Source organism: Miscanthus floridulus, chromosome 11 (assembly GCF_019320115.1).
Source record: "Miscanthus floridulus cultivar M001 chromosome 11, ASM1932011v1, whole genome shotgun sequence".
NCBI classification, from domain to species: Eukaryota; Viridiplantae; Streptophyta; class Magnoliopsida; order Poales; family Poaceae; genus Miscanthus; species Miscanthus floridulus.
Window position 1 is genome coordinate 77,682,014 of NC_089590.1, and position 15,495 is coordinate 77,697,508.

General features: G+C 40.6%; 1 protein-coding gene across 1 annotated transcript; it reads right to left on the reverse strand.

Moving 5' to 3' along the window:
* Window positions 1-47: 47 nt before the first annotated feature.
* LOC136491286 (uncharacterized) lies at window positions 48-10,698 on the reverse strand. The gene is made up of 19 exons (XM_066487548.1): window positions 10,361-10,698; window positions 8,863-8,912; window positions 8,587-8,686; window positions 8,351-8,458; window positions 7,309-7,425; window positions 6,968-7,118; window positions 6,500-6,747; window positions 5,875-6,057; window positions 5,547-5,623; window positions 5,344-5,461; window positions 4,348-4,431; window positions 4,008-4,100; window positions 3,829-3,930; window positions 3,613-3,678; window positions 3,244-3,339; window positions 3,049-3,156; window positions 2,198-2,311; window positions 2,024-2,110; window positions 48-1,337 (listed from the first exon to the last, which is right to left on the reverse strand). Exons 1-19 carry the CDS (start codon window positions 10,424-10,426, stop codon window positions 1,182-1,184), a joined length of 2,124 nt encoding a protein of 707 aa, XP_066343645.1. The 5' UTR covers window positions 10,427-10,698; the 3' UTR covers window positions 48-1,181.
* Between the last annotated feature and the right edge of the window lie 4,797 nt (window positions 10,699-15,495).

A 15,495-nucleotide genomic window follows, 5' to 3' on the forward strand; every position in this document is an offset into this window, starting at 1 on the left:
AAATAGGCATAATGTAGTCACAACAGCAATATGGATAAAATATGATTGTGATATGGCTGTGGAATTGGCTTTATTAATCTGCTAAGAAGAGTAACAGTGGCAGGGAATGAAGCCTGCTCGCGCTCCCTTGGAGGCTCTGAACGGATGATTCAATTCCTGCTTATTCCCAAAGGTTTAGCCGGCCATTAGTTATAAGGCCGGCAGAGCACACTAACAAACTCCACTTGGCTGAGCACACTAACAAACTCCCTAACTTGACTAACAGAAGCTAACTTTAGTAACATACCCGAACACTCGACAGACTTAAACTAAACTAATCAACCTCAGCCACTAGTGGACGCCGTCGAATCATTGCTATTCGACTCGAACCTGTTCTGAAAAAGTCGAGGTATACCGAATTGTTTGCTGACACGGACAAAATAAGGGAAACCCTCTGAAAGAATTCCATATTGACCTTGGACATATAAGAGTTCCGAATCGAATCTCTTTAGAAAGAAGATTTTGTCTCATGGTAGCCTGCTCCAGTCCCCTTGCGAAACTTTCGTTATTGGGTTAGCCATACACTTCACATGTTTCTAGCGATTCACATGGCATCATCAAATGATACAAGTCTTGGATAAGAATCTACAATGCACTAGAACGCCAAGATAACTAATCAACCTCCGCCGCCTTCTTGCATGCAAGATAACTAATCAACCTCAGCCACTAGTGGGCGAAGACTTCTCTTCTTGCATGCAAGATAACTAATCAACCTCAGCCACTAGCGGATGCAGATTTCTTCTTGCGGCGTGCATAGGCTTTGCCTACAAATGCATCCACAACGGTGGGCAATACTCTTTGCCATGGTTACATGAGCAAGGGGAGGATTACAAACATAAAGATCTACAGGGCCAACATAAGAGGTAAAATCGGACACAAACATTGTTCTGGCTCAGAAACAATTCTTGAAGACACGTTCCTTGAGCATACAGTATCAACCAATATCTTACATAGTTCATACTTCATGGGATTCCAATTTTAAGCAGAGGTAGCTCATGGTGAACAAACATTTTAGCAAAAAAAATTCAACATTGTACATAAAAGTGCTATAGTGTAACTCAGGTGTAAGAATAAATAGTTTTTTGTTAACAGAAAATCAAAGAAACAAAGGGAAAGAACATCATATAAGTTAAGAAAAAAAATCAGTAAGTACTGTACAGAAGACTTACAGCCAGCACAAGAAAAGGAATCACTTCCATAATAATAAGGGTGGACTTCACTCCAATAGCACTAAAGAATCCCATTGATCCTAAAACTGAAAGCATCACCAGAACAACACCAGACAAACCAAGCAGTACCTGAAATAAATCGTCAAAATGTTTGTCATGACCAAATGTACCAAGTGAAAGACATGTTTTGCATTGTTAAGTAAATCAGTATCTGACAAACAAATCGGCTCTGAGTGTCTTTTTGAAGAGCCAATTTGTTTGTCAGATACTCAGAGATTGAACTATTATTTAAGAAATTTAAAAGCAGATTGCCTCCTTTGTTCCAAAAAAAAAGCAGATTGCCTCCTGACAGAAAATTTCGGTTGTTCTTTTTTGTGAAATTAATTAAAAGGATAACTGTTTGCCATGGTTACATGCAGTTTTACAGAGTAGCAAAGGTGGTTGTTTGTTGTTTGAGGAAAATATGTTGTTTGTAAAATGTATTGTATTTCTGGTAAATTTGCAAAATAGTCTACTCAATCTAAAGCACAAAATTGTACGGGTTCACATATGATACTTTTCACTTATATACAATTATTTCAAATCGAGCACAAAACCACATAAAGTATGTTCTGTTCATTTGTATTAGGCACATAAATAAAATATAAGCACTGTATCAAGAATTTAGATACTAGCTGTAAGGTCAACAGCACATCTAAATGAGAATAGATCTCCATTGTGTACAGTTCTATATTACTGTTACAAGGACAAGCATGAGGAAAAGTATACCCAAAAGCATGGCAAAGAGCTGAGCGGTCATTTTATTTCATTCATACCTTTGATGAAACAAATAGTAACAGCCAACGAGAAGGACGGTCTCCAAGTGTAAATGATATATATGCAAACATCACAATATAGCTAATCTGATTTCAATTAAAAGAAACAAATAAGAATACATTTATTCATCAATATTAAGGACTTTAGGAGTTTTGCATATAAAAGATATTTACCACTATTGTAATTGCATCAGCTGTACTTTCTCTATTTAATTCATCTTGGATAGAGCTCTCGGACGAAAAGGACAATGTCAGGTTCTGTGCTAATACCATCGGACGTATTTCCTCCTGAAAAAATATTTGCCTTCTAGCTCATAGTACGTAATATTTAAAGCAAAATATTAAAAACAAAGAATAAGTAACTTCACTGGATAAATCAGAAGATACAACACACTAAAGGTTATAGATGCTTTGAGCTAAAATCATTGTGCATACAAATGACATTAGCAGTCAAGTATTTACTACTGTAATTTGAGGATATGCCATGTAAGTAGAATTTCAGGAAATGTTACCCGATATCTCAATGACACGTGGACCAGGAACCACATGTAAGTAAGGCAAGGAATGACATACTCTAACTCTTGAGGGATGGCATATCCTCAAATAGCCCACCCAAATATTACAAGCTTCAACCAAATGGAGCTGGAATATGAGAGCTGGGTTGGCAAGCTATAACAAGATATAAAGTTGAATACACTTAGATCGCCTTATCCAAGTTTTTCACACTGTTGTATCTTATGAGGACATAATAGGACCATGTGTACTAAAATGTTCTTTATGGTGTGTTTGAAAGGAACATAGAACTTTCAATAGTTGACTAGCACACGGACAATGTTTATTCTTTACGTGAGTGCACTGGGAAGTACTGAAAGGTATAGAACAGGTATCGATTAGAGGCTTCAAGAATAGATACAGAAGCATTGACTTGTATAGAACAGGTATCAATTAGAGTAGACTTCAATCAAAGGTAGAGCCACTTGCTGAGCAAATGCAATAACAAGAGAAACTGAATTAGCATGGCCAACCTTAACAAGATTAATAAATGCCCTTTCCCAAGCCATGGCCTTCCCGTTCTCTTTTCCTGTTGTTACAACCTTGTTGTTCACAGGATAAGTTATTACAAATGCCGAAGCCTGCCCAGCAACATCAAGTTGATAAGGAGTGGGCTATCAGAAGATGTAATATGTTTATATTAGTACAAAGGTGTAATAAAATATTACCTCGGTAAAATTGCTTCCTGGAAAGCCACCTAAAATTGTACTTGGATCAATGGGTGACTGAAAAGTGCTCAAACATGTCTCTTCAGAAGTGTAATGCTGCAAAATACAAGATAAGTACTTAGGCACCACCATTACAACCAGCTCGAAAACCTAATAAGTATCCTGATAGTATTGAATGTCTTGTACCCCACATGCCTTTGCCAATACAACAACTTAAGCACCAGGCAAAACGATGAGAAAAATTACAGAATCCATGTTCCAATAAGTAGAACAATCAAAGTCATAATTCAATCTCTAATGTCGTTGAAGTTGCTACTCGAACTGTCATAAAAACATGTACTGATGAGATACTTTGAAGCAGAGATTCACCTGAAAACAAAACTTAGCATGGTCTATTCCAGAATCATCAAACTTTTTAGGATCCAGCTGGAAATACTGCAGCATTGAGCATTGAAACTATCACTTTTATAGTGTTTTGAAGAAACCATATTAAACACAAAACAGGGGTATAAAATTTGTATATTCTTGAGAAACCAAGTTGGTTTCAACACAGAAACTAGACAGTAGACACTATAGGATCATCACCTGCAAGACACTTTGAGTAGCACAGTCTGTACTGAGTGGCTTTAAGCAAATGTCAGCAAGGGCTACTGTAGACCCAGAATAATTTACACGTAGATCATCAACCTTTACAATTAGAAGAAACATGAGAACCATACGGCAAATGCAGTCCCAAAATTCAAGTTACTATGTGAGTTTCCTACCTTTTTTTGAATCTCAAAAAGTAATTTCATATTGTTGTCATTTACTATTGAAGGAGCTTCGGACCCACCAGATGCAGAAGTGGCCAACACAAGCTGCAGTAACAACAATTAACGACAGAATTCACTGTTTAGAACATTTATTTCCAAATGGAAAACAGGAAAAATAAATCCACAGATAGGATGTCAAAATATTCGGACCCGATAATTCGGTTAAAACCGAACGCCCGCCCCTAATCACAGGAAAAGAAGAACTATTCTATAGACAAGAATTCAGCTAATACAATTTGTAAGAAATGTTATTGTCATTGGACATAAATGAGGTTACAAGAGTTGAAAAGACCTGCTCGATCCTATAAAATGGTGCGAGATGGCTGTCAAAATAATTCTTCTCATCAGCAGCTTGACTTCCAGGGCTAACCCAAAGCTGACAAAAGAGAAGGAATTAAAATCACAAGTTTTTCGAAAAGAAAATGTATTCATAACTTCTTGATCAAATAAACAGGAAGTGTTGTTGATGTATTTACAACTGATTGATAATTTGCATATGAAGTCTTCAGTTCTGAATTATGCCAATTCATTTTGCGGGTCATGGATATAGTTAATAAAATTATATTTATTTCTGTGTATGCTCACACATTAGATCAACATTAGAGTTATGGTATTAAGCACAAGGGCAAGGAGGAAGGAAATGCCTCTAGCCCCTGCCCAACTCCAGTCATAGAGCTCCTCCCTAGCAAGTAATAATACTCCAGAAAGGCTAGAAGAGATCCCGTCAAAACACACCGTTTGCAGTGTTTCCAAATACTCCAGGCTCCAAGAAATGGAAAAGTGATAATTATAGAGAGAGTGGAACATTATTGAAGTTTCGGTATATGAAAAAGGATCATAGCCATTTAGAGAGCATATCTAACATAAGGATACAATGGTATCAGAAAAATATTCACTGTTGCATAGAAAGAGGAAATGTGGCTTCCATTTTATTTTTAAAAATGTACATCTTTTTTTTATTAATTAAAAAAAATGTACATCTGGTCTTATAAATAACAGAGTGAAGCGATCATTCTAAACATACATAGAAAATTAGAAATCACTTGTGATGTCTGTTACTTTCATTTTTCATGCTCCAAAGTTACAGGATGCTAATTTATGAGTAGTAACCATCAGAAGAAATGTGTAGTACTTGCACCGAATGGACCAAGTAATAATAAATATCAAATACAAAAACACAAATTTAATTACAGATCTCAACTTTGGATTCTGAGTATTTTACCAAAGGTAGGTCTTACTATGAGAAGACAACAATGTCGAAAATTAATGATTGCAATAAATTAAGTACCTTTTCTGGTCGGGTTTCAACCTTGAAGCGAAAGAGACCAATGCATAAGAGGACAGGGACAAGCAATGACACACATAACACAAGGAGAGGGTGTCTAGCAACAAAAATTCCATGCTTCCTGCAATAAACTTTAAAAAAATTAAGATAGCGTTTAAGCACTTGAAATATTAATTGTATGGATACAATTGAAGAACGAAACTAACCTAAAGAAAATTGACATGTAAGTTTGAACAATAGAAGGATTGGATGGTTTGACAGTAGAGGATGCAGCTTCAGGCACCTGATACCAAGATAAATTCACCAAAAAGAAAACAATGAACTTGGGAGAAGTAAGAACTCAAGTGCTATGTAATGAAATAAGCTATTATAATCATGCCAGCATTTTTCTATAAAAAAAAGACTAGAGAAACATGCTAGAAGGAACTAAAAAAATACATGAATACTCAAGACAATCGCATAAATACTCCGACAAATAAATATTCTAGTTAGCAGCAAGCTCTGGCCATGAAAAACGATTTGGCAGAAAAGGACCTGAACCGAGTTATGAGGGCTCTTGCCATTTTTGTTCGAGTCCAACTTATTATCTGAATTCCAAAATGGTTTTGTTTGCCCGAAAGCAGTTCTTCTTCGTGTTCTGTGTAACAAACCCCATAGCAGAAAAGCGCATAGTAACGCAAGGTAAATAACCACTAGTGAGAAGTCCAAGCATTTGGCCTGTAGATATAGAAAGGAATATAAGTTAAGGGACACACCACACAGTTAAGAAAACATCCAAAAGATTGCTAAATAGTGGACAAAATTTTGAACCCATAGAATCTCAACAGAAAGTTAATGTTTTAATTTAGATGTTGGGAAAGTTTTTTAGCACCTTAGGCGATACACACTTCAAGATCTAATGAAGACATTTGTTTTTCACAGTTAAATTTAGTTGTATATCCAATAAGTACATGATCCAAGCATATGAGCACATGCATGGAGAATAGTTCATCCAAATCTAATAGGATGTTCGCCTATGACAACACATGATCTGTGCCATTTTCTAATGCATTTATTATTAGGCATCTCTAGATTGTTAGGATAAATATAGAGCTTAGTATACTAGACCCGATCCTTCTATGATTTCATCATGCATATAAGGTAACAAGATATCGCCTACCTTTAAAGATCCCATTTTAACTGAACAGGAGGTTTCTGTATTCAGCTGAGGCAGCAAGGATCCCGTGCATACAGAAGAAGAAGGGCAATCACCACATGAACAACCCAGAGAAGGGTCGCCGCAAGAATAAATTGTAGAATTTAGAGGCTTCACACCAGATGAATCACTAAAATCCGATCGAAATGTTATCAAATAAGGTGACCCTGGCTCATTAGGGTTTGCTTGTCGCCCAATAAATGCCAGCCAATCTTTAGATGCCAAGAATTATACAAGTCAGTCAAACGTATTAGAATGAGACAAAGTAACCAATGCATTCAAAATTACATAGTCTAATATCCAGTCTGGCACTAAAAGGCTTAATAACATCAGCTGGAAACATGAATTTGGATGCACATCAAGATGGGGTGCAGGAATCATAGTTGCCATTTAAACTTGACACCCAGCAGCAGAAAAGGGTTTCCATTTTACCTTTGTAAGTTTTAGCACCAGCACCAATAAAATCCATTGCACGGGTGTTCAGAGTGCCAAACTTAACATCCTTGCATGAGTTATATAGCTCTTCACCATAGTTAGTAGTTACATAGTAATCTAAGCCATCGACAGTCATAGTGCTATTAATCTGCAAAAAAAAAAGAGACAAAAGTGCACCTGTAAAGGTTGAACATACAAAGTATTTACAAATGTCTTTTCATAGTGAGCTAACAGTTTAAGCAAATAAATGGTTGCACAAAACCAAATGAAATGGGGCTGGTAGAATCTCATAGGAAAATTTTATGGTGGCGAAGTAGATGAATTAAGAAAAGAAAGACCTGCTTTACTGAAGTCACATTAATGAAGAGGCTTTGGTTTGGAGAACAAGACATCTCACAGAAGAGATTCAAGAAATTCCTCAAGCATGCTGGGCATCCAACAAGAAATGGAACAGCCTGCAAAATGTTAACATTTAAAGACCATGGAGTGAAGTTTTATATTGAACATAGATCTAGTAGAAACCAAGGAGCCACTAGATCACTTGGCGTGCAAAAAATAATCAAGACATTTGACTAAGAGAAACTTCTTATGAATGTATTCAAATTTCATAATAGAACCTGTAGAGAAAAAGGCTTGTGAGTGTACAGAGAATAGTCACCAATTCACATTTAATTTAATTGATAATAATGTACTGAAAATGCAACCAATTGGCTGCAGCACTGCCTATTAGGAAATACAGTAAGAATGTCATGAAAAAGACCAGCAACAAACAAATAATCAACAATTAGGCAAGTGTATTTGTTGACAGAGGCTCTACATGCTGGTAGATAGAAGTATGCATTAGCACGAATGGAGTGGAGGGATGACCTATGAAGCAAACATGAACCTCGTGTAAAACAAAGGTAACTTGTCACTAAAAAAATATTCAGCAGTTCAGGTTAGCTGGTCACAAATTCACCAAACATTTCTTCTTGAAAAAAGGGCGTACCCAGTGCAGAGAGCTCCCGCTCTGTGCGGGGTCTGGGGAAGGGTGTCAATGGCAAGCCTTACCCTCGCCTGTGCAATGCGAGGAGACCGCGACTCGAACCCGGGACCTTCCGGTCACAGGCGGTAAGACTCTACCGCTTGCACCAAACAGGCGGTAAGACTCTACCGCTGGTCACAAATTCACCAAACATTTCTTCTTGAAAAAAAAATATTCATACACTGCAAAGACAACTTTACTGAAGATTAACTGTGATTGGTGAATGTTAAGCACTCATTAACATGACTTTCCTGATTGATCATTTGATCTATATCAAACAGAAATGATATTACCACATTGATTTGCTTATTAAAGTGCATGGTCCATGTACTTTCTTCAGCAATCAGCACATTTACCTGTTGGACTTGTTGGTGTAATGTGTCAAACTGATCTACAGTACAACAGACATCGCCAGTGATTGTTGGGCACAAACTTTGGATCCTTGAAGAAAACAAAGTGTCTGGCTGGAAAAGCAATAACAACACTTGATAAACAGGCCACATTTGAATAATCATAAATATTTTTTTGCAAAGATATAGGGTTTCTCCAACTATGTTATATTCAAATCAAGGTCCAAGGATCATATTGTCACCTTAACAGCTTTAGTTGCATTCGCACAGTTTAAGACCTTCCCATCACTTCGTTGCGCACAAATGCCGTACATGGAACAGTAACCTTCTGCTGGTACAACCCTACAAAAGCAAAATGGTAAGATAGATGATCACCAAGGGCTCCAGCCTCCAGGAATATGAAACACCATGTTTAAATGTAAAATAGTAAAATACAGTAGCATATTCTAGAAGCAATCGAGCATATATTAGACTTTCTAGCTACACTCAGTAAAACACAGGTCACTCTGACAAATTACCTTGAGCCATTGGATTGCTGTGCGCTGATCGGAAACACTAGAGAACTGATCTGCGCCATAGTAAAAAAGAGTTGCATGTTATTTAGACCATCCGAATCGCAGTGAAGTACAACCATATCAACATGCTTGTACAATGTACTTTTATCTATATGATAGCCTGCTTACACACTATACATGATCCAGATTAAATATTGCTTTCGCTCCATATACACACATAACAGAAAAAGTAAAGAAGTGATATCTTAGCTATCAACATAGTTTACCCCTATTAACTGCATACTCGTCTCTCTGTCACCCCTGTAAATAAATAGGAACTGCTAGCAGTGTTTGCAGGAAAATACAGAGGTGATTGGGTGATACTGTTATGGTTTCAAATCCTCAGGGGGCAGTAGTGATTTAATCCACAGAATTCAGAAATATAGTCTAGAAATCACTTTTATAAAAGGTTAATGCAGACATCACCGAGTCAGCAGAAACTGTAACCTAGCAACTTCTGAATAGCTTGAAATTGGAATACAGTTGTTGGCTTATTGGGCACATGAATGTAATCAATTCTCCAGGTCAAAATGCGGAAAAACATGTGGAAACAGATTATAATTATACAATGGAAGTTCCATGTGAAGCCTGCAAAAGAGAGTTCAACTAAGGAACATCACGACACGAATTGCAAATAGAGTCGTGTCGAAGTTCCAATCGTGTACAAGGACTACTGCAGCAACAAACTACATTACATCTTATAACAAAGAATCAAAGTTGACCATCCAACTTTAAAGGAGCAGATACCCTTCAAATCAAAATGTGATAAATGGGGAAATTCAGAAAAACATTACAACAAACCCGTAAGTTATATATATAGTGATAGCATGCATTTTTCAAAGCAAAAATATAAAAACGGAAAGTTATGACCAAAGAGGCAAGCATAGCTTACTGTATAACCCAACAGTGAAACAAAAAAATAACTAAACTATGCCGAACTAAACTCCCTCGGGTTCAACTAAAATCGAACTAAGTTGGTGACCCAACCGAGGGAAAAAAAAACCAACACCAATGAGGCAAAACCACACGATATCGATCCCCGAAACCGAGAAAACATGTCAGTTACTGGTAGTAAAAATTGTTCAGGCTAAGACGTGTAAAAGGCATTCCAATCTCAGATATTCTTCCAAGTTCGGATGTCTCAACCCTATATGGAAACTCAGAAAAGCCAAAATGCACTGGTAAAATCCAAAACCGGGTACTCTGCGCCAATTACTAAAATTGCAGGTACGAACCGCTCCAACCAAAATTGCATCTACCTCATGCAACCATGCAAAAAATAGTAGCAACTCAAGTCCCAAGAGACGGTTATGCAGGCTCGAGACCCCAAGCACGACCAAAACCTCATCCCAAAAAACCGCGACCCTTCGGAGCGGCCGCGGCCACGGCGGCGGCGGCGGCGGAACCCAACGACACCCACGCCAGTACAGTACCCGTCGAGAATCACGAGCTGGGGGCTCACCTGCATCAGAGCGATCGCCGCAGCGGCGAACGTGGCAAACCCGCTCCGGCGCCCGCCGGGGGCCATCCTGTCTCCGGTTCGTCCTCGATCTCTCGCGGGAGCGCTAAATGCCGAAGCGGAGGGAGACGACGGGGGAGGCCCGGAGGGGGTGGGGGCACCCGCACCGCACAGACTGGCGTGGGGAGGTGTGGACTTTTCGGAATGATCCTCCCGGCCGAACTTATATAACGGCGGGTGAAGGCGAACAGCTGAACAAGGAACAAGAGCAACCCACAAGTTCGCGATGGCGCCACCTCACGCCGGAGGGAGGAGACAGCCGAAGAAAGGGAATTTTCTGGCCAGTTTTATCTCATTTTCTGCATCTGTTTCCAATCTACTCATCTCATTATTCGCTGAAGCAAGCTTCAGGCCCGGGTGTCAGTCAGCGGCTAGCGATAGGCTGGCATCCGAGAGGGAGAGGAGAATGTGGTGGGACCAGACCAGCCGCTTGCTGATTTTGCTCCTGGTGTGGACTGGTGGGTGGCGGGCGAACAACCAGAAAATGACTGGTCCCTCGTTGAATTTACTATATATAATATCATAATGTCTCTGTCTAGAAAATGACGAATTATATAGCTTATCAAAAATTTTAATGTTTGACTAGATCTATAAGGGCAGTCCCAATGAAAAAAACTAGTAATTTCTATAATATAGGATATCGTACCAAAAAAGTAATGCTTTCTAACCCATGGTTTCTATGAGTAATAACTATTTTTTCTTTCTCTCTCCCAACTCTATCTTTTCCTCCAATGGGAGTGCGACACGAGCTCCCTAGAAACTGGCGGTTTCTCCCCAATGGCGATTTCATGGTTTCTTGGTGCATTGGGTCAAGAGTAGACCTGATTTCTTCATGAAGAAACCATTTCTATGATTTTTGCTCTCTTTCTTCATTAATTACGTTGCCATGTCAGTATTTTGCCTACGTGACAAGTCATTTAATGAGGATAGAAACCATCATCAATGCACTTTTAGGACTGCCCTAAGGCCTGCTAGGCTGTGATTTATTGTAACGGTTTGGACTGATGTGGATTGGCTGTAGTAGATTTGGCACCCTGTACAGCAACAGCTATAGCTACAGCCCTGCCGATAGACATGGCACACTGATAGAAAATATATTAATATATATATAACTAGATAGCGTATCCTACATGATTACATGATAACTAACGATTTATATTAAAAACGTACGAATTCGTATAATAAGATAACAATACTGTTAAATTAAATACCAACGTTAAAATAATATTTAATAAAAAAATAAAATTTATAAATTTAATACATTACGGAGTACGTGACATCGCAGGCTTATAAACTCTAGAGCTTCTAGAGATTAAGTCAAATTCAACCTAGAGCCTCGAAACTCTACATCTTTTTATGAACGGGTTTGATACGCCGGTAGCAATATCAACTAAAATCGAACTAAGTTGGTGACCCAACCGAGGGAAAAAAAACCAAGACCAATGAGGCAAAACCACACGATATCGATCCCCGAAACCGAGAAAACATGTCAGTTACTGGTAGTAAAAATTGTTCAGGCTAAGACGTGTAAAAGGCATTCCAATCTCAGATATTCTTCCAAGTTCGGATGTCTCAACCCTGTATGGAAACTCAGAAAAGCCACAATGCAATGGTAAAATCCAAAACCGGGTACTCTGCGCCAATTACTAAAATTGTAGGTACGAACCGCTCCAACCAAAATTGCATCTACCTCATGCAACCATGCAAAAAATAGTAACAACTCAAGGTGCCGTTCACTGGTTGGTTTCTAACAGATTTGAACTAATTGGTATCGATTTATTGTGAGAGAAAAAAAATACTATTAGCTAACTGATTTGGGCTCGACAAGCGAACAGGCTGCCCCAAGAGACGGTTATGCAGGCTCGAGACCCCAAGCACGACCAAAACCTCATCCCAAAACCCCCCGACCCTTCGGAGCGGCCGCGACCGAGGCGGCGGCGGCGGCGGAACCCAACGACACCCACGCCAGTACAGTACCCGTCGAGAATCACGAGCTGGGGGCTCACCTGCATCAGAGCGATCGCCGCAGTGGCGAACGTGGCAAACCCGCTCCGGCGCCCGCCGGGGGCCATCCTGTCTCCGGTTCGTCCTCGATCTCTCGCGGGAGCGCTAAATGCCGAAGCGGAGGGAGACGACGGGGGAGGCCTGGAGGGGGTGGGGGCACCCGCACCGCACAGGCTGGCGTGGGGAGGTGTGGACTTTTTGGAATGATCCTCCCGGCCGAACTTATATAACGGCGGGTGAAGGCGAACAGCGGAACAAGGAACAAGAGCAGCCCACAAGTTCGCGATGGCGCCACCTCACGCCGGAGGGAGGAGACAGCCGAAGAAAGGCAGTTTTATCTCATTTTCTGCGCCTGTTTCCAATCTACTCATCTCATTATTCGCTGAAGCAAGCTTCAGGCCCGGGTGTCAGTCAGCGGCTAGCGATAGGCTGGCATCCGAGAGGGAGAGGAGAATGTGGTGGGACCAGACCAGCCGCTTGCTGATTTTGCTCCTGGTGTGGACTGGTGGGTGGCGGGCGAACAACCAGAAAATGACTGGTCCCTCGTTGAAGTTACTATATATAATATCATAATGTCTCTGTCCAGAAAATGACGAATTATAGCTTATCAAAAATTTTAATGTTTGACTAAATCTATAAGGCCTGCTAGGCTGTGATTTATTGTAACGGTTTGGACTGATGTGGATTGGCTGTAGTAGATTTGGCACCCTGTACAGCAACAGCTATAGCTACAGCCCTGCCGATAGACATGGCAGACTGATAGAAAAAGTATTAATATATATATAAGTGTCTATATGTTGCTATAGGATAACTAACAATTTATACTAAAAACACACGGATCTTACGATAAGATAACAATATTGTTAAATTAAATACCAACGTTAAAGTGACATTTAATTCAAAAAGGCAAAGTTTATAAATTTAACACCGTCACGGAGTGCGCGGTGTCGTAGGCTCACAAACTCTAGAGCTTCTAGAGATTGGGTTGAATCCAACCTAGAGCCTCGGAACCCTGCATTTTTTCCTGGACGGGCTTCACTTCGGATGCGCCGGTAGCAATATCAACGATCTCCAGTCGATGGACCAAGTCGTATGGATCTCCATACAATGGCTCAGACATGTATATTTTGTTCTCCTTGTACTTAGATGCACTTGTTCCACTGAAGCTTTCATTGAAATATTTAGACATGAACAATGTCTGATCACCGATGTCCCTCACCCGGGACCACTCCGGCGTACGGTCGTGGAGATTACACTTGTAGATTGCGCTGCTGTAGGTGAAGCTCTGTCTCGTGGAACATGCTCACCATGACACCCACAATGTGCAGCTCACCGTTTGATTCCAGATAGCTGCGGTGACAGAGCCCTACAGGTGGCGACAGCGATGGCAGCAACGTCGCGGTTGGAGTAGCGTCAACGGCGTTGCTGCTGCAGACGGAGATTTCTCTAGTGCAGTCGATCGCCAAGAACTTGTCTTGGCAGTTAGGGATAAAAACGGTCGGAAACGATCGAAAAACCTCTCAACCGTTTTCTACTTCTACATTTGAATACAAAAACGAAAACGAAAGCGGTAAAGCCAGACACGAAAACGGACACAAACTTACGGAATATCAAAAATTTTGAAAACGAACTAATTTGAGCGGAATTATGTCGAACACGGTCGGTATACGAAAAATCAATACGGAATATTGACCCGTATGACCAAATGCATAACAATTAACAAGTACATAATAATTAACAAGTCCTTAAACTTTCTTAAAAAGTATCTCCATTCGACACGATGTAAGGAAGATATGATTTTTTTAAGGCAACAAGCGCTTGTACGCAATTAATATATCGCTGACTTTGTTTAATTTTTTTGAACATGACATCAAATGAAAAAACTAAGAACTAAAAAGTTGTAGATCTCGTCGAGAGCTATAATTTTCATATAAAAATCATCTTCATCCGAGATCGTATGAAAAAGATATAATTTTTCTAAGGTTGGACTTGTAGTGGGCCGAATTTGGTTTAAACCGAATTTTGAATTCGGGACATTCCTAATTAAAAGTAAAAAAGTAGAAAACGGTCGAAAAAAATGTCTAAACTGTTTTCGTTCCGATTTTAAATTTGGTGTTCCGAATTTCGAATCGAATTCGAATTTGTCCAAAAATACGAATTCGATCGGATTAAATGTAGAAAACGATGTGGTTCGGTAGGGATATTTCCGTACCATTTTCATCTTTATTGGCAGTAGACGATGGACCCCACGGAAAACTCCAGTTTGGTGTCGAGCAGCGTCCATGCGCTGTCAACTCTAACCCGGCAGAACGCGACCTCTGTGGAGCACCCAAGCATGGCCATGGCCACGCACTCACGGCCGGCGGCGTTAGGCGGCGCCGAGAGCATGATCTCACGGAAGAACACGTCCCTCATGTCCTCTAGCTTGATGGCTCTACCTACGGCATCCGCGCCCCCGTAGCCATTGGTGGGATAGAGGACCCACCGGCCGTGGACCCTAGACACGCGTTCTAATGAGGACGCCGCCGCGACATGTTCACCTGCTAGCGAGAGCTCAACACGGGGGGGGCACAGGCACCAACGAATGGATTCAGCAGTGTCACAGACGCCGCCTCATCCATGAGCGCCAGCCACCCACACGAGGAGCCGCACGCCACCTTACCACGCACGTCGGGCAGCGTCTTGGACAAGACCTTCTTCGAGACGTAATAGAAGCCGATGTGATCCGAGTCAGGGTCAAATGGGAGCAGCAGGAGCGGCCCGAAGGTCATGAACGGGACGGTGACGCGCCATGGGGAGCAAGCGGATCGAAAGGACGCCATGTCGTGGCCTGACGCGAGACGCTGTCCGATCGACTCGAGGAGATCCTCTGGCAGGCCGGATCTCTAGTCAGGGAGAGGTAGGGACCTTCTCTTAGGATTGGGAGGCTGAGCCATGGAAGATAGATGACATCAACTATGGTTCACGCAAGAAACAACAAGCGAGGGCGATGGAACACGTGAGCGTGAAACCAAATGAAAGAAGGAAAAAGTTATCCCTTTTGCAAATGCAAAGAGGAGAAGTAATTAAATGTA